Genomic DNA, 21248 nt, shown 5'->3' with positions numbered 1-21248 from the left:
AATGTTACCAAGAATGGACTCAGCCTGACATGTGCTTAAATCACTGCCATGCACACTTCTGCAGCTGTTTTCACTTTTCACTGATTAAATTCTCTGCAGGTTCAAGGCCGCGAGGATCTGTTCAGACTTGCTTTTGTTATTATGTTCTACAGTTTCTTTGTTGTGAATATCTTTATTATATTAAGGCTACGTCCACACGTACCCGGGTATTTTTGAAAACGCAGATTTTTCTGTGCGTTTGCACCTTTCGTCCACACGTAAACGGCGTTTTCGGTCACTGAAAACGGAGATTTCTAAAAACGCCGGCCAGGGTGGATATTTTCTAAAACTCCGTTTTTGCATTTACGGACAAGAAAAACGGAGAAAACGCAGCGTCAAAGATGTCCGCCTTTTTTGACGTCACACTGTGCGCCACGTTATTGTTTCGGTGAAATGAATTTCCACAATACTGTTACTGTTGCATCTTCAAAAAATAAAAATACAATAACTGAGACTTACAATGAAGTATCGTTACAACTGGTTTACTGAACCTTTCTTTCGGGGCATGTACAGAACACGAGCATCCATTTTTCCTACTGCCTCCTACAGGACACACACTTCTTCCTCTTCCTTACAACATAAATGTAACATAGAACCACTACTGCCTCTCATGGCATTACCATTTTAAACAACACACTCATATATTTATATAACCACTAATTTCTTGCGCGATACCACATCTCCTCCCCCCTTAAGTCAACAACTCCCTTGACTTACAAAATAACTGTTTATCTAAAGAATGCTTAACAAGCAATCAACATGTAATTAAAGGTAACCATACAACCATACAACTGTACATAGGTTTCAATGTTTTTTCTTTTTTTTTTTTCTTTTTTTTTTTTTATTAACTAGGAAGGTACGTCCTTCCTGTGAGATCAGAGCGCATTGTTGCTCTATTCCTGGAAGATCTCACTCTATCTAACAAAGTCCTTTAAAGTCTCTGGTGGACGTCTCTCTCTCTGGGAACGTCGCAACACGGGTGTCACTGAGGAGTCTCCGGGAGCCGGAGTCTCCGGAGCATAAGGCAACTCCGTTGCCGGAGGTTGTGGCGATGTGTCCAACTCTGATGGCAAGAAGCACTCAGGCACTGCTTCTTTGTCATGCAATGGCTCCACCTCCCTGTCTGGTGTACTGGGAACAGTGTCAACCACTCTTGCTCTCACCTGATCCACGTGCCGCTTCACAGTTTGACCTGATCCAATGGTAACAATGTAAGACACGGGCCCCGATGCTCTCACAATGACTGCGGGAATCCACTTCGGGCCATAGGAGTAGTTTCGGATGAAGACCTTGTCTCCTGGTGTGAAACTTCTCAGTCTTTTCTTGGTGTCGTGATTTTCTTTCTGTTTCAATTGTTTGTGCTGCACTTTTGTTTTCACATCAGGCATGAGCAAGTCCAAAACTGATCTGAGTCTCCGTGACATCATCAACTCTGCAGGTGATAAACCAGTAGTGGCATGCGGTGTGATGCGATAACTGAACAGAAATCGGGACAGTCTGGTTTGCAAGGTATCACCTTTGACTTTCTTCATCCCCTCCTTAAAGGTCTGGACCGCCCTCTCAGCCAGCCCATTTGAAGAAGGGTGGAAAGGTGCTGATCTCACATGGTCAATTCCATTCTGCTTCATGAATGACTCAAATTCAGCACTTGTGAAACATGTTCCGTTGTCTGAAACTAGCATTTTAGGTAGTCCAAACACACTGAAACTCTGGCGCAGTTTCTCTATAGTTACCTGTGATGTAGAGGATTTCACAGGGTAAATGTCCATCCACTTGGAATGAGCATCCACAATGATTAGAAACATCTCCCCGAGGAAAGGCCCTGCATAGTCCACATGGATTCTGGACCATGGTGAGTCCGGCCACTCCCAAGGGTGTAATGGTGCAGTAGGTGGTGACTTGTAGTGTTTCTGACACTCCTCACATGCCTGCACTTCTCTTTCAATGTTCTCATCCATCCCTGGCCACCATACATACGACCTTGCCAAGCCTTTCATCTTCGACATGCCTGTATGAGTCTGGTGCAGGAGTTTCAATATTTTGTCTCGGCCTTTGGTGGGAATAATTACTCGGGCTCCCCAGAGCACGCAACCATCCCTCACACTCAGTTCCAGCTTTCTCTGTCGATACGGCTTTAAACAGGCATCGGTCTCAGTTGGCCAGCCTTTTAAGGTGTACTCGTGGACTTGCGACAACAAGACATCCTTAGCTGTCCATCGTTTGATCTGTGCAGTGTCCACTAATGTGTCATCCAGTACATCCATCATCAAAACCTGCTCAGCCATCTCTTGCTCAGGTGCTGAGTCTGGTACCGGCAACCGGCTGAGCGCATCTGCGTTTTCATGGTGTTTTCCTGGCTTGTACCTGATGTTGTACTCGTAAGCACTCAATGTCACGGCCCATCTTTGTACTCTTGGTGAGCCCATCTGAGGTATAGGCTTCTTTTCATTGAACAGTGAGATTAGGGGTTTATGATCTGTGTAAATCGTGAAAACTCGGCCATACAAGTATTTGTGAAATTTCTTGATGCCAAATATCACAGCTAAACCTTCTTTGTCAAGCTGAGAATACTTTTTCTCAGCAGGAGAAAGTGTGCGTGACATGAACCCCAAAGGTCTCTCGCTTCCATCCTCCATCTTGTGTGACAATACGGCGCCTACGCCGTATGGGGATGCATCACATGAGAGAACCAATTCATGGTCAGCAGAATAATGAACTAACACCTCTGCTGAGTTCAACAGGTTCTTGGATTTCTGGAATGCTTCCTCTTGTCTCTTTTGCCATGTCCACCGTACCTCGTGTCTCAAAAGTTCATGTAAGGGTGCCAACAGGGTTGCCAGGTTTGGAAGGAATTTGTTGTAGTAATTTAGCAAACCTAAGTATGCTTTCAGTTCAGTGACATTTGTGGGGGTAGGTGCGTCCATGATTGCTTTAACTTTCTTTTCCACTGGGTGGAGCCCATGGGCGTCCACTATGTGCCCCAAGTACTCCACTTTCTCTTGCATGAAGGCACACTTGCACCTCTTTAACCTCAACCCAGCTTCCTCCAACCGGGTCAACACCTCATCCAGGTTCTGTAGATGGCTTACCTCATCCACTCCAGTCACTAAGATGTCATCTAAATACACCGCTACGTGAGGTATCCCCTTCAAAAGACTTTCCATGGTCCTCTGGAATATTGCTGGAGCAGAGGCCACTCCAAAAGGCAATCTGTTATACGTGAACAGCCCCCGAGACGTGTTTACTGTCACGTACTTTTTCGATTTGTCATCCAAGAGTATTTGCTGGTAAGCGTGGCTCATGTCTAATTTTGAGAACTGCTTACCCCCGGACAGTGTGGCAAACAAGTCCTCCATTCTGGGTATTGGGTACTGCTCCAGTGAAGCCACGGTGTTTACAGTAAGCTTGTAATCCCCACACAGTCTTATTGTCCCTGTGGGCTTCAGGAGTGGCACTACTGGTGCCGCCCATTCAGCATATTTCACTGGCGAGATGATGCCTTCTTTCAACAGTCGGTCTATTTCCTCGTCGACTTTTGCTCGCATAGCAAAGGGGACAGAACGTGGACGGAAGAAGCGTGGGGTGGCATCACTTTTCACATGAATAGCAGCTTTCATTCCTTTCAGGGTGCCCAATTCCTCTTTGAATACATTCTCATGTTTACTTAACACTTGCTGAAGTGTTTTTTCTGTTGTTTTGACTTGGTGCAGCTTTCTGTTGTTACAACTGTTTTTCACTTCCCCCCAGTCCAATTTAATTTCCTCGAGCCAAGCTCGCCCTAGCAAGCTGGGGCCGTTGCCTTCGACCACCACCAGGGGCAGATGTTTTTTCTGCTGCTTGTATTTGACGCTGACTCGTGTTGCACCAATCACCTTAACAGGATCCCCTGTATAAGTTTCGAGCTTGATTTTGATGGGCTGCAGGCTGGGGGGCTTGCTATCTTTCCCTGTTTCTCTGAATGTTGCTTCGTTCATGACTGTTAGGCAACATCCAGTGTCAATTTCAAAGTTCACCTTTTTCCCATCAATTTGCATATCCACAGTGTAGGGGTCTACTCTTCTCAAGTGTACCACACTGCCACGCCCTAACTTGAACAGTTTTCTTTTGTGCCCTTGACTGCACTTGACACAGTTCAACATGAAAGAGTCATCTTCAGAGCTATCAGTTTTGTTGTTCTCTGCTTTCTCGCCCACATTGTGAGTACTGTAGTGTGAACTCTGCTTTTTTTCTTTCTTTACATATGTCGATCCATACGTTTTCTGGTTCAGTTTAGTCTTGCTTCTACAAGCTCTAGCTATGTGTCCCATTTTACCACAAGCATGACATTTTTCTTGTTTGTACTTACAGTCTGCTGCTGTGTGCTTGGTTCCTTTGCAACGATAACACTCTTTACTTTCTCCTTTAAAGGTACGACTCTCCTGTTGTCCTTTAGTGAAACTGAAACATTTTGCTGACGCACCTGAGGTCTGCAGATCCTGTGCATTTTTATTTGCAGTCTCCATGGCTACTGCAATTGACAAAGCCTTGTCAAAAGTGAGATCTATTTCTGACAAGAGACGTCTCTGAATTCGGTCATCCTTAATTCCGCAGACGATCCTATCTCTCAACATCTGTTGTAACGTGTTGCCATAGTTACAATCCTGAGCCAGGCGGCGCAGCTCCGCTACATATTCCATGACGGTTTCATTCGGCTTGCGGGAGCGAGAGTCAAACTTATACCTTTGCACAATTTCACTGGGCTTCGGATCGAAGTGATTTTTCATCAGAAGCACCAGCTCTTGGAAGGTTTTGTCTTTGGGCTTGGCCGGGCTGAGAAGGTTTCGCATCAAGCTGTACGTCGCTGCTCCGACGACACTTATTAAGATCGCTCTTTGTTTCTCTGCATCGTCGATCCCGTTAGCTGCGAAAAACTGCTCGAGTATTTCCGTATACTCATCCCAAGTCTGATTCTTTGGATCGAACGCTACTAACGTGCCAATTGTAGCCATTTCCGCTTCGAGGTTACTGCCTTCTATTTCCAGCCGAAAACTTTTGCATTCTTTGAAAAGCTAGCCAAACCTGTAGCCGACTCGATCACTTTTTTATTTTTTTTCTTTTCTTTCAGTCCGATCGCCCAAACTCCTTCCCCCTAAACGTCCTCGTCGCCAAAAAGATGTTGCATCTTCAAAAAATAAAAATACAATAACTGAGACTTACAATGAAGTATCGTTACAACTGGTTTACTGAACCTTTCTTTCGGGGCATGTACAGAACACGAGCATCCATTTTTCCTACTGCCTCCTACAGGACACACACTTCTTCCTCTTCCTTACAACATAAATGTAACATAGAACCACTACTGCCTCTCATGGCATTACCATTTTAAACAACACACTCATATATTTATATAACCACTAATTTCTTGCGCGATACCACAGTTACTGTTAATTGTTCTCTCTGCAGTGTTTAAATGCTTACATATACACACACAGTTACTGTCCCTCCACACATACGACTAGCTTCTGCTTCTATGTCCCATCTTTGTTTACTATTTCCCACCGAGGCTTCTAGACTTCTGATTGGCCAACATTTCTGCACGGATAGGAATATAGCGCCACCTGTTGCTTTGGCATGTTCCTAGCAGCGTTTTCCTTCATTTCTGCCTTTACATGTGGACGGGATTATTTTTGAAAACGGAAAATCTCCGTTTTCAAAAATACCCGTGTACGTGTGGACGTAGCGTAAGATTGAAAGTTGTTATACAAGTAAAACTTTACTAACTTACAACTGTGGGCAAAATTAGGCCCTGCTAGTAAAGAAGAAGAAGAACCACTGCAGATATACCATTGAGGGGAAGTGAATGGGAATGAGTCAAAAGTTCAATTAAAAATCATTTAGGTAAAGAAAACAAACAAATAAACAAAACAAAGCAAAAATTGAACTTCTGAAGTGAGGTTTTCCACACAGATATCTAACTGTTTGTCTTTATTGTTGAAATAAAATTGGCAACCTAACCCGCCTTGCCTTCTCTCCTTCTCTCCTTCCCTCTGGCTTTGGACCAGCTTGCAGTATTAACCACAAATACGATCAAGCATTCTTACTGAGAAATTATTAATACGCTTGAGTTTTTCCCCCCCACATGTGCATGTGTCAGAAACCTAACAGTAAATAGAGACACTATAGCCATTAATGGTTTTCGGTGCTACTTTTAATGGCATGTTTATTGCTGAGAGAGACGGGGGCAGTTTTTTGTCCGCAGTGAGTCTCTGTTACTCTGTAACGCTACCCCCGAGGCCCCTGGGTGCTACAAAATGCTTACATCTATAAACTGCTGTCCTTTTCCCCTTCTAACCTTATCTTTCTGCAGAATGCATGGGGAGGTGGGGGATGCAGTGCCTGCTTATTAGGCTGTGAGTGTGTGACGCTGCGTACACACACACACTCGCACACTAATCACTGGAGGCACTCTAGGAAGTGATGCTGTGTAAGGACATATCAAACAGTAGGCTTTGAATGAGTTGGACATTCACTGTACAGCTGATGTCACATTAAAGCTAGCTCCAGTTGGCCTATGCAGTGGATGACTGCTTACTGCAGAATAGAATTTACCTTTAAATTTCTTCATGTGTTACGTTGTCACTCTGCTTTTATTTATATCTGAATTTTTGCTTTTTTTCATCAGCTTCTTTAGATTTTATTAAACACCGCTGTCGGTTTGAGGTACAGCAGCTGTGCTGTGATCCAGTGGGACCACAGGGTTTATTTAGAGGTTGAAGAATTTGCAGATGTAGAAAGGCTTGTGTGCTTAAGAGTGTTTTGCAAATGTTGGGAGAATTCAATCCACACGCTGTACCAAAAATCCTTTCACGGGTGGGTAATTCTCATCTGTTGGTATTGGATCTGACTTCCTCACGCCTTCACTGACATTTGGCTCACCTTTCTGCCCTCTTTGCTGCTGACGAGTCCCCGCTACAGCATTCGGCAAACGGCTCGCTCCTTCCCCTGACACGACTGCTCTCACCAGGTCTGTCGAGATTAGCTGCTGTACTCTCCTGCTCTCGCTTTGTTTTCACACGGGGCGGACAGTAAGAGGGAGGGAGGAGGCATGATGTAGAGAGGTGGAGGGGAGGTGACAGAGGCAACGTGTATGTATGCGGTCTCTATGTCCTCATGTCCTTCGTATTACTCAAGTATATGCTGTTTCCTTTCACTGATCGTGGGAATCTTTTCAAAATAAGTTTTTCTTCTACTTGCAAAAACCCAGATCAGTTTAATTGTACAAGGATTCAACAAAGGAAATAGTTGTTTCTCATTTTACCTAGCTAGTGTTAGAGACTGGACCCAGTCATTAAGAGCAGGAGTAGCTGAAGTCAATGTGGAGCACAGGTAAGAACTGAACCTAATATCATATCATCGTCTTCTGCAATGTGTCTTGATAGAGTATGCTCGACTTCTATTTTTCTTCTATTTTAATTCAATATTGCAACTTTTTGGTGCAGTCTTTGGGTTTATAAATATGCCTAGGTTACCTATAATTAGATTATATTTGACAAATATGTGAACAGGTGTGCTTGAAGGTCTTTTCTTTTCTCAAGTATACATCTGTGGAGACGAGCGCTGTCCTGACAGCTCCACCTGTTTCCTGCTGCTCTCACATCCACACTGAGCGCCACACGAGTTTGCTCAAATTTCACACAAACATTATTCAAGGAATACATATTTGAGTGAAACTTTTCCCCGTTAACGAGTGCACCGCTTGTGTTTAACTGTTAGAAAAAAGCTAAATAAAGAATAATTTGCACACTTTCTTGATGATGATGATGACTGATGATGTATGCATGAAGGGGGCTAGATTTTAGATGTTATCTGGTTGACCCATGTTGAGCTTTAATAATAGAGGACTGGCTGGAGAGATGATGATTAGTCTAAATAAAAATACACTGCTTATAATGTGTTGGCTTAGAGCAGAATAATGCGAATCATCATAGTAAAATTTCAGTAAAAAAGGAGTTGTGATGCAAGTGTGTGATCTGAATATGGCTGGAAAGAGAGGCGCCCTGTGCTCCTGTGGTGCTGGTGTAAAAGTGTCAGGAAAGTGTGAGAGTGTGACAGTCAACAGCGACATTCTCCACCTCCGCAGGCAAGTGTGGATCCACAGGACAGGCACACCCACCTTGTGTACACACATCCACATACAGTGTTCTCACAGTCTCTCTTTGTCTTTCTGTAGGAGACAGTCATTGAAACTTTATTAACTTTCTTTCTGAAAAGAAATCCTAACAATCATCTTGATAGTTTGATCAAAACATGTTGCTGAAAGGTAAAGAAATAAAGCTTTTAAAAACATGGCTACACGGTGAATTATTAAAATTAAAACAAGCTTAAAACATTTTTATATTTAGACAAATACTCTAAAACACTTCATAGTTTAATTCAAAATTAAGGGAGAAAATCTGTACACAAGGGCACATTGAGCACTTCTCTAATAGTGTGTCTCATCAACTGTTGGAGGATTTAGATTAGATTAGATTAGATAAAACTTTATTAATCCCTCGGGTGGGTTCCTCTGGGAAATTTTGTTTTCCAAAAAGCACAGCACCGACAGAAGTTACAGAGTTAAGAATATTATATATATATATATATATATATATATATATATATATATATATATATATATATATATATATATATACACATATATAAATACAAAGACATATATAGATAAAATATACAAAGGGGATAAATAGAATAAATAGGAATAAAAATAAAAATAAAAATACAAGTGATGCTGGTAAGTTATTTTTGTCGTACTGTATCTGGAATGACAGGAAAACATTTTTCTGTTCGTCTGATCTGTGTTTTCTGAAGGGGGACAAAGAATCCAAGCAACATGTTATATGGCTGGCCACATTTCCTGCACACATCCACACCTGATCAATAGTCTAAATTTAGTGGGATGATTATCCCTCACATTTGGAAAGTGATACGCCGGTCAGACTTGCAGGCTCAGGCCGATTCAAGGGGAATGCAGAGGTCCTTGTGCTCCTGCTCAGCTCCACTTACTCACCAGACAGATCGGGTCCCATGACAAACTCATTATTTGGTTAAAAAGAGAAAGATTGCTGTTTTCCTTTGACATGGCGACTTATTTGTCACATTCTAAGGCAAAGCCAAAGTACGCTGATGGCACCTGCCTGACTGGCTCACTTTTGACCTTCATAGGCAGTCTCTAAATTCACCACCGCAGTGACGAGAGGCACACAAAGCCCAATATATGAGCGAGGTTGGGCCTGTACATCAGCATCACCATGCAAAAAAACTGACTTTAGAAGAAGAAAAGAGAAAACTAACATGTCTGGAGAGGAGTCACATACCGTAGTGCCTGCAGGACTCGGAGATGAACTATGACTTGAATTTATGATCAAAAGAAGCTGCATTTTGACTGCGCTCGAGCTCTTGAAGAGAAGTGAGTTACAGTCACCACTGCAAATTTCAGTGAGCGTAGATTTATTGTGTGTTCCCCCAGTAGGATAGCAAGAGGAAGACTTATCTTGGCATTATTTGAAGGGTTGAGTTAGATGTGGACTCTCTTCCTCGGGTTTGATATACAGTATTTCTCACAGGCTGTTGCTGAACATCATTGGATGAGTATTTATAAGCCTTTCATACTCAGCAGTCATTCCTTTTGTATCTGACACTGGCCTCAACAGCTTTGTCTGTTCAACAAATCTGTTGTAGATATTTTTCCACTTGAGTAAGGTGTATCTGTCTCAGTTTGACAGGCTTTAAGGCCATAACCAGTTGTGTCGGCTTTCTCTTTGGTTCCCTTATTTACTTCTATGTGTGGCTCTGAGAACATATTAGCCTTTCAGTTTACATGAGATCATTTTACATTTTGGAAGTTTTCCAAATGCTTGTCTAGTACCAGAGCAGATATTCTGTTTATGCTCAAACAGAAGCAAGGCACCCTGCATTAACAGGCTTACACCAATAGAGGGTAGCATAGATTAAACATTAGCTAGAACCCAGAATTACTTCTGCACACTTTGGGACTGCAGCTTCAGACTCACTTAAAAGTGATGATAAAGTTCAGTATTAGTCTATTCTAAAAAAGACTCACCACTTAAAAAAATAGAGTTTTATATATAAAAGTCAAAGTTAGCCTACTTTAGATTCAACACAGCGTCCTCAGAGGTAAGTGAAAGTTAGCTGATAGAAACGGATCAAGAAACAGAGTAAAAGCAAAGTATGTTAAATATTTTGTAAACAAGTTGCAGGATTGTTGACATCATCCTTTAAAACATGGTAAATCAAAGTAAATGTTCGGTAAATCATAACAAATCTCAAGAGTAATAAAAATAATCTTAAGAAGAATTTCTATATTATATTAACCGTCTTCGAGACTACTCAAATTATTGTACTCTTCTTTAATCCTGCCTTATCTCAGCTATTGCACTGACCTATGGGGTAAATTATACAAAATTCAACATACGACACATAACATATGTGTTATTATTATTTTTGCATTACCTTATTATAAATGATTAGTTAGTACAAAAGGCGGGTGTACGACCTTTTAGTTCCCTTTGACCTATGCGTGAAAGTCATTTTGATTTTATAACTTTTGAAATAAAATCAGAAATAATAATAATTATTTTTTTAATCATCGAAGGTACAGATGCAGTTTTTACACTTACATTTGACACTTTCTTGCAATACTCTATGTAGTGTGACCTAAAGGTTTGTCGCAGTAAAGCACAACTTTCAAACTTGGGAAATCTGACAGTCTCAGGGACACATTTGAATGCAAACAAATCCCTTTAAATGCTTGCTAAAATGACTAGGCCCTTTAAAGTTGAAAAACAAAGCAGTTAATACCCTGCCAATTAAATCATTATGATTAATTGCTTGTGTAGCGAACAGATGTTTCAGCAGAAGGCAACATTGTGTCTGTTTATATACACGGAGCTCATTTTTAGGAAATTCCCCTCCTGTACGATTCGTTTCTGTAATCGGATCACATCGTTCGTGGAAACATTATTTTCGTAACTATAGACATGCAAATTAAATATGACCACACTTGTTATTTCCTCCACTGATTATGAAGCAACATTAGTGAGTGAAACACCTCTAGAAACACAAGTGGATGGGAGGTGAAATGATGTCAGTTCATTATTCATCATTATCACTCATTATAACAGCTCCCTGGTGGCACAAGTGTCTCTCTCATCGAGAGGTGACAGCGATTAGCTTTAGAAGGCTCTATGAACAAGCAGAGGAACCAATCGTAGGAGAGCAGCTTCCTCCCTTCTTGCTCTCTTTACACAGTGTTTCTCTGCATCACCTTTCTCCAAACATACCAGTCCAATAATACCATCTGTCCTCTCCCCAGTGGCCTTCACCTTATCCCTGAGCTTCTTACCCCTGTCCCCCTCTCCTGCCGTCTGCTTTGCCCTCCCTTCTTCTTCTTCTTCTTCTTCTTCTTGTCTTTGGACGATACAGGATCTCCACGCTCCAATTTCACCCTCTCATCATGACATCCATTAAAGTGGTGCTGGGCCCTGGGCCCCTGTTGGCCCGACAGCACATTAGCTCTCGGCCCATTGAACAACAACAAGGACCGGCTCTGAATTATTGATACCAACACAACTAATGAGGAAACACTATCTCAGCTCTTTTGCTGACACACAAACACACACACACACACAAATGTTGACGGAAGAACTTGCAAGCACAACTATATTAATAACAACTATTGTTCCAGCTGCTAGTGTCACATTTTCAAAAACTAATATTTTCTGTACTCAGTCCATTTCCTGCAGACGTAACGCATGCGTGCGTGGTTTGTCCAAGGAGCCAGAGGCTAAGATTCTTCTTCTAACCTGTCTTTTCCTTTGCACTTAAAAAAAATGCTTGTTCCACATCAGTAAAGTCCATTATTTTCTCTGCTGGATGTGTCAGATCTTGCTTGCAGTTGTGAAATTTTCTGTGTCTTTAAGAGCTACCATATGTTCCATAATACCAGCAGTTTTTAGTCATTGGATTTTATCCAAACTTAAGAGTCTGTAAGAATTTGAGTGGGTGTTTGTGGCACCTAAGACTGCCAGTGTTTACATACAGTAGCCTAAACGTATGCAGTGGAGCTGCTGTAAAGAGCGGTATTGGAGGTGTCAGCCAGCCTCCTTAGTATTCACTCCAACACCCTGTGACTCACAGCCTCAGCCTGAGAGCGTGAGAAGGGTAGTGGTGGGGCTAGAGATAGAAGAGAAAGAGGGAAAGAGAGAGCAGGACAAGAGGAGGCACAATGAACATCAGGCAGCGTTTTCTGTAGCCCCAGGCTCACGTGTTTATATCTGTATGTGTTTGCAAGCATGCCCGCCCAAGGGGATTAATTTTTTGACAGCTTTGTTAAGCCTTCTCTTAAGCGCTGAGCTTCTCAATAACATCGTGGCTGTGTGGTTTTCCGAATGTCTCTCTGTGATTTCTCTTCACAAGGGAAGCCGGAGAGAGAGACAGAAAGAGAGAGGCAAAGACTAGTGCTCAACATGACAGCAGGCATTCTTTGAGTGGCTCCTCGGTGTGGAGGAAGTGGACCATAAGAAGCTGGCTGTGAAGCTCCTCTTCATTCACTGACTGCATTGCATTGGTCGATAGTTAAATTTTTCCGCAGCCCATTTTCTGTGTCCGACTCTGTCTTTGTCTCAATATTCAATCCTTCTGGTTGTCTCTTCTTGTCACTCAGTGTCTCTTCATTCCTCTGTCAGTTTGTATTTAGTTTAATCTCTGCCCCTCCTTCTTCTGCTTCCTCCGCTCTGTCGCTTTCTATTTCATCTCTCCTTTTTGCTTGCTTCCCCCCCCCGAGTCCCGCTCCCAGTCTCAAGTCTATCCCCTTTGATGAAACCACAGATGTTGATGAGAATGTGTAACTTTGTCTGGGTAGGTTGAAAAGATGGAGGGAGGAAAGGGAGAGAAGCACAAATGCGCACAGCGTTAAGGTTAATCCCCTTACAAGTCCACACACACGTGGAGTCAAAGGGTAGCGAGGCGGAGGTAGTAAACAGCGAATGCAACAGACAGAAAACCAGGCTCACTGTGAGGGGGAGATGGGTGAGGAGAGTGTGGCAAATAAAAGTGAGGAATTGGTTTTGGGAGACAGCATTTTCAGTCAAGCTCTGTCTCCCCTTCATGACTTCCACTCTGCATGATGACAAGTGCCTGCTGCTGTTCCCATTGGTCGAACCTGCCACCAATCAGAGCAGAGGCATGTAAGGTGCCTTTAGGTTATATCCAATCCCTAAAAAACAAGGAGCAGAGAGAGGGAGAGAAAGCCAGAATGGGAAAGGGAGTTGTGTGCTTCATAGAGAGAGACCAAAGCAGATGTTGACTTTAAAGTCGATCGAACTGCTTTCCTTTTGAAGTGATACAGTAGAGAGGAAACTGGCTGTCAGCTGTTTGTTGGAGACCACACCACAATTCCTCCTGGCTGCTGTGGAGAAGAAGATCTTGGCTCTGTAGTCTCCCCCCCTGCCAGCGTGATTGGCTGTCACACTTTAGGCTCCCCCCTCTCTCTTTTTCTTCTTCACTCTCTCTCTCTCTCTGTCTCCTCTGTACTGTCCTGAGGCTTACCTGAGCCACCACTGCAGAAACAGAGGACCCCCCTCCTCACACACACACACACACTCGTGCTGTTTCTCTCTCACACTCAGTTTTTCACCTGGATAGGGCAGGCGCAAGGGACGGCATGTGCAGCAGCAGCAGTCTCTCCTCACATCTAGCGCTACCTCTCTGAGTTGCCTCTTTCTGGAGAGTGGAGAGCAACTCTGAAAAGACATTTTGGAGCCATTGTACACTTGGAGAAAACAGGAGAGACGGGGGGCAGTGAGGGAACACTTGTCAACCCAGGGACACCAAAGGCAACGCACAGCAATGATTTTGGGTGAGTTGTTGCTTTTTGGTGCATCGGATTTTAGAAGACATCAGTCGGGCTGTTGTATCACTAATCCCTACTTAAACTTGGCCACCAGCAGCTCGGTTTTATTTATTTTTTTAATAGTCTGCTTGGCTTTGATTGCACAGAGACATCTGTCGATACCAAGCGCCCGGGTCAGCCTTTAAATTACAGATAGTGTTTGTAATTACGCTGATAGTGTGCCATTTATGTGGCAGGTGTGAGTGATGACATAGAAGGTCAAAGCATTTGCGCTGAATTGTATCATTATGGTCTGTTTGGTCACATGACCAGACTCCACCACTCTCATGTTCTGTCAGAAGGGGCTAAGTGACAAAGATGGTTTCAGCTGAACTTGGTGATAACTGATGTCAGTGCAGAATTCGTGACTTTCTTCTGATGATTCGTTTGTCAATTTCTCCTCAACCTTGCATCGCTGCCATCCTGATTAAAATAAGCGTCCAAGTCATCAAACACATTTTAAAAAGAAGATTCATTCCTGAGCATGCAGGAGAGTATAGATTCCAGTTACTGGACATTTGTTGTGTTGTGAGTCAGCCAGCACTTTCTTCTTTAGTATGCTGGTCTCATAGTGGCCATGTCTAGGAGGGGATTCTGTGTGGTCTGTGTGCGCTTTGCATTCGGCTTGTAGATTCCTACAGAGGTTTTAAAAGGAAATTCAGCTGGTGAAAATGTTCTAGAGTCTTCTTATTTGTATATGGCCACGACTGTGAAGCAGTGTGTGCTTATTGCCCTTGTATTACTTCAAAATGTGTGCGCGCGTTGCTGCGCGCTCTCCCGGAGAGGCCACTTTGTTTTAACGCATGCCTGGGCTGATTCAGGCGCAGTTCTGCTTCTCTGCTCTCCCGGCAGGCATGTTTTTCAAGCAGACAACTTTAATGATTATGGGGAGTCATGCAGTCTGAGGTGTGGGAGCTCAAAGTGTGTGTGTACCTGTGAGCTAAAGGTTTTCAAAGTTTTTTAGAACAGCCATCAAAGAGATAACTTTTACACTTTGTGAAGGTTTTTAATTTTTGTTAAATAACATTCAAATTTATCTCTATTTTAAGGGTTATATTTTGCGCTTCTGAAGCTGGTTAAAAACGAACAATTCCTCGACTCGAGCCTCGTGTAACAGACAAGTACTGTCTTGATCAGGTTGCAGGTGGTAGCAGCTCCCGTAAATGATATTTGCGTATCTTAACACCAGCATCCCCCCCTCAACTACAACTCTAAACTTTAGCGTAGTTATTGGAGTGTGTGTATTTGAATTTTGATGAAAGCGAAATCACGCGGAACGTAACTTCTGTTGTGCAGTAACATAAATTTGGCCTGATGTCAGTGTTAACTGGTTACACCACAGATCACGCTGATAATGAACTGTAGCTCTAACGTTCAAAATCCGTGTGTTTCTCATTGCATCTAATGATTTGTCAAACCGTTCCACTTCACACCTGCTGAAAACGCTGACCCAAGGCTTCTGCTTATTAAGTTGTCACTCAGATAGGCATCTTTCATTATTTCTGCCTGAACACTGAGATTTTCTCGTGCCTAACATTCTGCTCCATTTGCATGATGATGTGGCTACTGAGTGATTTGACATTTCTAGCTTTCTTCTTCTGAAAAGGCTAATGTCATTGTAATGACCTTTACGATTCTGGCACTGGTGGATTTCGACCTCCAATCAGCAAATTTTCCTGATTAAGCTCCCTGATATAAATCTGCAACGTCGTGATGACATATCTCATTTAGAAATGAGTGTCGTTATAAAAATGCAGTTAAAGAAAGAAATGTGTTTTTGAGTATGCCTGCGAGAACCGCATGCTCCAGCAATTGTGTCTGCATGGCTACTGGTGTTTTTCTCTTTCCACTGTTTTCTGTGACCTTGAGCAAACAACCTTTACCAGTGCGGCTCTGTCCCCGATGCTGTACACAATTCTATTGTAATTAGCTTTGTCGGCATTCTGGAGGCCTGACAGAGGCTTTTGGCTGCTGTAATAGTAATGACAAATCTGAAGTTGATCATTGCGATGGCAGTGTGCTTATATACAAAGCTGCAGGCAGCCAGCGTAGCTGTCTGTCTGCTGTCTGTCTGTCTGGCATGGGCTCTGCACCAAGGTATGAGACTGCTGCTGGTCAGTACATGCATGTGCTCGCATGTTTGCGTGCGTGCATGTCTGTGCATGTGTGCATGTGTGTGTTTGTGCATAAAAAAGAGAGAGAACAATGGCGACCTGATAACGAACATGATCACTGGGCTCCTGTTAGTGTAGAGCTTCTCAGTCGACTGTGGAGTCACGGTGATCAGCCGCCATGATGTCGAGCGCAAACCATCTACGCCTGGAGTGAGTTCCTGGTGTGGAGTCCACATTTAGACAGGAACTGTCTGTGTTGCGCTCTTACTGTCACCAGATATTGCATGGTGACTGTCTGACAAGCGTTCCTGGTAAAATCTACTTTGTTAGCATCATCGCAAAGTTTTTGGGGGAGGACCTGTCACGTCATGAGCAGTCCATGTTTAAACGTTGCTTCACGTCTCATCTGTCTTGTCTGTTTGAGTCAGATCTGACCTCCCGAGCTCAGGGCCACGCAGCCGATCTGTCTCTTTGTTTTTGTGTTTGAGCGTCCACTCCTACCTCATCTGTCTCCGTAAAGTTTATCTTTCTCTTCCTGTCTGCATAGCTATTGCTTATTCCATTCACGAGCTCTGCAACCCCCTTCTTTTAATTGACTGCACACACTCACCTGGTTCCAGAGGTCAAGTCAAAGACATCATAAAAAATGTGTTTGAGCAGATCAGCAATGCCCCCCCATCCCCATTTACTCCATGACTGTGCTGCTCTCTTTGTTTATGTCAAAGTGACATAATAATTATAACTCATTAATGAGCCAGATATTTGGTATTCATGCCCCAGTATTTTTCCTCTATGCTTCTTTGCATATCCAAGATATAAGGGGAATACTTTGGAACTGCAGGAATTCTGCAACCCCATTTTCTACCTTTCTGCAAAGCGGACCTCTGGTTTCACCAGTTTGTTTTGTAGAATATCATGATGCCTTTCAGCAGGAAGAGGTAAGACTGTGGCATCGTGCTGTGTGATCTGTGTGATGAGTAGCTCAGTGTGCTTGACCCACTTCACCTTTATAGCTGCTCTGCATACCAAGGCACAGAATAAAAAAGACTTATTCCCGTGACAGTAATTACAATATGCCACAAAGGTCAGGGCTGACCTGGCATGTAAGATAAATGTGGCACTCATTTGTAGGGGGACTGTATAATGTGTGTGCAAGGGATATTAGGTGGATATATGTGTGAGCAGGAGCGAGTGGCAGGCTTGCCGCTTCTTTCTTTAAGTCTAGCTCATCCCTGGTTTGTGGAGATCCCTCTTCCATCAAAAAGCTGCTAGGTCTCTTCCCCTCCCTGCCTGGCTTTTCTCTGTTGCTCCATTTGTTTATGCTGGAGTGACTGTGTGTCAGCAGGTTGTCAATACTGTCTGTAAGAGACTCTAATGAATAGGCCTGTTATTGGACTGGTGGGATGGAAACCCATTGTGTTTGTTTGTGTGTGCGTGTGTGTGTGGCACACCGCGGAGCAGCAAAAGGTAAAGGTGTGTGATTTCCTGACTCCCACGTTTCCGGATGATCTGATATCGTCGTGTTGGTGTTGTTCCCAGATCATCATGAAAATGTTGTTCCAGGTTCAACATTGCAAGTGACCAATCACATTATTGTGACGTTATTCTTTTGCGCACCAACCCATTCGTGCATTTATGAAATTCCAATGTTGCAAGGACAATATCAATTCTGCTTAGCGTTTATTAACCCTTTAAAACCGGTCGGAGCGGGCACGCTCTGTTTTGCATAACTATTTTTAAATCCCGGTAGCTCTGCAACCACGTGAGCTAGCACAATAATTTTTTTTGCATATGAAACCGGAGGAGTTGTACTTACATCTTAAGCCATCAGCTTGTCCTCGGTCACAGTTTCCTTCCACATATAGCTTTGCAAAAACTGCATAAAAAGCACTTGCAGCAACAAACAAACATAATATTCCAGAAACACGCTTTGCCGATCCGATCAGCTGTTTGTAACACTTCCTACATTGGATTAGACGTCAGCGCGAACTATCGCATGTCCTCCATGACCTGCCCAAAACCGGAAGTGACGTCATTTTCGCGGAAATGTAGTTTTTTACCGTCCGGGCCTCAATGAGCCTATACTGGTGTTTTTAAAAGTTATGTTTGACTTTATGACTTTCTGTGTCGTTTCTGGGATGCTTAGGACTCATATTGCACTGCTGGAAATAGTTTATTTTGATGCATATGCTGCTTTTTTGCAAATTTGCATTATAATATTTATTTTCGTTTTTCCTGCAGTATATAAAAATTGGTGTATTTCAAAAATAAAACTATGAAGGCACTTAAAATAAATTTCCTGTGGTGGGAAACTATTTTGTGCAACTTTTTTGTATTTACAGTTTTGAGGGATAAGCCTCTTAAATTTCTCTAACTAGAAATATATGTTAAAAAAACAAAAACAATTTTCAATTTTTTTGTAGTTTATTGCACTTTTTTGCAATTTATGTAATCACTATGCACTTAATTCATACATATTATTAAAATCTAGGCTGTAATGGTTGTATTGATGTATAGCAACTTGAAATGCTCCCAAAAATGGCTCCACAGCATGTAAACATATAATATAAGCTCTGGCGGACTTGGTTCTATGGTAGGTCTTAAAGGGTTAAAGGGTCAGGGTTAGGGTCCGTTGATCGGCGGACAAAGGCGGTTTCTCGCAGCTTAAGTACAGTTTTTTGTTTTACGCCGGTTTTTCCCGAAGTCGCAAAAGTATGACATCATAACATTCTGATTGGTCACTTGCAATGTTGATCCTGGAACAACCTTTAGTATGATGATCTGGGAACAACACCAACATGAGGATATCAGATCGTGCCATGTTTCCACTGGTCTCCCCGCAGTGCCCTGTATTAAAGGTTTTTTTAGTAAAAATTAGAATGATCCTGGAGTAAAAATAGTATTTTTTGTGAGTTATAGTCGTAAAGTAAAAAAAGCAAACAGTGAAAATAAAACCGATTTGTGCCGTTTATGAAGCACCCACTAGGGCCCACGGCACCTGCCACCAAAAAAAAAACCTGGCGCTTTGCTGCTGCGCTGTGAAGCACAGAAATGCACCTGTGCGTGATTATGGTGTCACATTAGTGCATTCACCAAGGCAAGCTGGCTGACTACTTACTGGGAATCCTGGGGCTACAAGACACCTGGGAGTTGAAGCCTGGAAAATGTTCTGTATGCTTCAACAGTCTGTCTGATCACAAAGTGGAAAGAGGCACAGATGATTCTTCACACTGCAGCGCTCTAGTGTTTCCAAAGAGACAGTGTTGCCTTTATCATGTAGAGGTGTAATATTTTTGTCATCTATTTTCCTGATGTCTTTGCTTAATTGTGCTCTTTTTGTCATGACAAAGCTTACTAATAACTTGATTGTCTTTTATTTTATTTATGTTCGTGAACTGTGACTTTCTTTTCTTTAGGATTTCCTGTGTGCAACAAAAAATTGTTAATATGTTTATTTACATTCCCCATGCATGGTGGCTTAACATTGCACAGGTGTTCTCTTTTGCCCATGCTGGTATTGAATCACCTTGTGTCATCAGCTGCTTTGATGAAAGACTGGAGATCAAAAGCTTTGCTTCCTGTTTAACACTGCACTGCCACTGGTTAAATATTTAAGTAATCAGTGTTTTTACATTACATGAAAATATAAAAATTCACATTTTCAGCTCTCTCTTTTAGGATATATAGATATATATATTTATATATAAGGGTTAGTGAATCTTAACTGAGTTATAAGTTCAGAACAACTCCTGTGAAAATGCTGAGCTCTTACACGGCACTCTGTTATGCAATGGTTTATTTTATTCATCTCTAGCATAATTTGAAATACTTGGACTATTAGGACAGTGCAGTGACATAAATCTATAATAAGACCATTTTTATATTCACTGCTAGTTGAATTTGTGATTTAATTGCACACGAATTTTGCAAATTAAACCGAAGCGATTTGAGCATGGACATTCAGTGTGTACTGTTATTATCTGATTCAGCAGTTTTGTATGTCATATATGAAATTGTGAAATAATTCCTATACTCAAATGTTTATTTGATCTCTTATTCCTTTTTTTTTCTCTTTACTGATCACGCTCGTGTATAGAAAGACTCAAGCATTTATGATGATGTAATGATCTGATAATTCACTTGCAGTTTTGTAAGGTTCAAACGGCAGCCAAGTGTAAAAAGGTTGAGCAAAGCTAACGTTTGGCTGCGAAAGATGTTGCATTAATCATGCCTGTTCTATTTCTGCGTGCTCAAACGAGAAGAGGGTAGAAGTGGAGGGGGAAGCGAACGAGGAAAGCAGATAGATAAAATGGAGTGAAAAGTGTCCTCATGAAAGAGAATTAGCTCTTTCCAGCTCTGGGGGGGAAGAGGAAATTCCTCTGAGTGCTGTTGAGATAGGGTTTCACACAAAGACAGAAGAGAAATCAATTGAGTTGCAGCAAGGTCATTTCATAGGAGCATGGCTAGCAAGGAGGAAGCTAAAGGGTAGAAAGAGGATCTCCATGAAGCAAACACAGAATGAGTGAGTAGTGTAGGAGGACTGGGACCTAAGCGATAAAGAAGGAAATGAGCAAACAGTGAGATGAGGAAGGCTGGATGTGGGGCGGAGTGACAGTTCTTTGGTTACAGCTAGGCTAAAGGGTGAAATCCATGCTTTCTTGTGACAGCAAACATGGAGCACTTCTGTCTCTGTATCATCTGACTCATACCAAGAGGAAATATGAGCAGAGTATCTAACATACTGCTGTCCTAAAGCTCTGCCTGAACTTCAGTTATAACCACAAGGACATGTCCTCACTATGGTGCCTCAGTCATCTAAACCAATCTCACTTTGCCCGACTACATACTGCTGGGCACACAGACTGAATGAATGCTACCAGCGTTTGGTTCCAAGAAGCCTTAAGCTAGCTTTTAATCCTTAATGTTACATGAACAGCTCAAAATAGCTTAAATCTCCACCCCTAACGCCTTCCCTCCGCCAACTAAATCTCTTCCAGCATGTTTAAATGTATGTATGATGCTTGATGATGAGTAGCAGCAAGGCTGGGTGACAAAACGGCGTCAGTAGGTTGAGCTCCGACCTGCCCTCTGTGGAGTCTTGCCCATTGACAGCTAGTGTAGCTAGAGCTATCAGAAGGGTTTAGCGC

The 21248-nt window shown here is 42.5% G+C and overlaps 1 protein-coding gene across 2 annotated transcripts in view; it reads left to right on the top strand.

Moving 5' to 3' along the window:
• The first annotated feature begins 7257 nt into the window (after window positions 1-7257).
• Window positions 7258-21248, top strand: part of znf385a (zinc finger protein 385A) — a 65278-nt gene continuing 51287 nt past the window's right edge. Inside the window, exon 1 of one of the 2 annotated variants that reach the window (XM_087833990.1) lies at window positions 7258-7404. In XM_087833990.1, the coding sequence (XP_087690116.1) occupies window positions 7392-7404 (13 nt within the window). In that variant the 5' untranslated portion in view covers window positions 7258-7391. Of the gene's footprint in view, window positions 7405-13372; window positions 13955-21248 lie in introns of those variants that run through there. The other variant, XM_087833991.1, reaches the window with a different exon arrangement.

The sequence above is a fragment of the Neolamprologus brichardi genome, chromosome 20 (genome assembly GCF_056152115.1).
Source record: "Neolamprologus brichardi isolate AB-2024 chromosome 20, ASM5615211v1, whole genome shotgun sequence".
Classification (NCBI taxonomy): Eukaryota; Metazoa; Chordata; class Actinopteri; order Cichliformes; family Cichlidae; genus Neolamprologus; species Neolamprologus brichardi.
The sequence above is the reverse complement of the archived record's forward strand: the minus strand, read 5'-3'. Positions and strand labels throughout refer to the sequence as shown.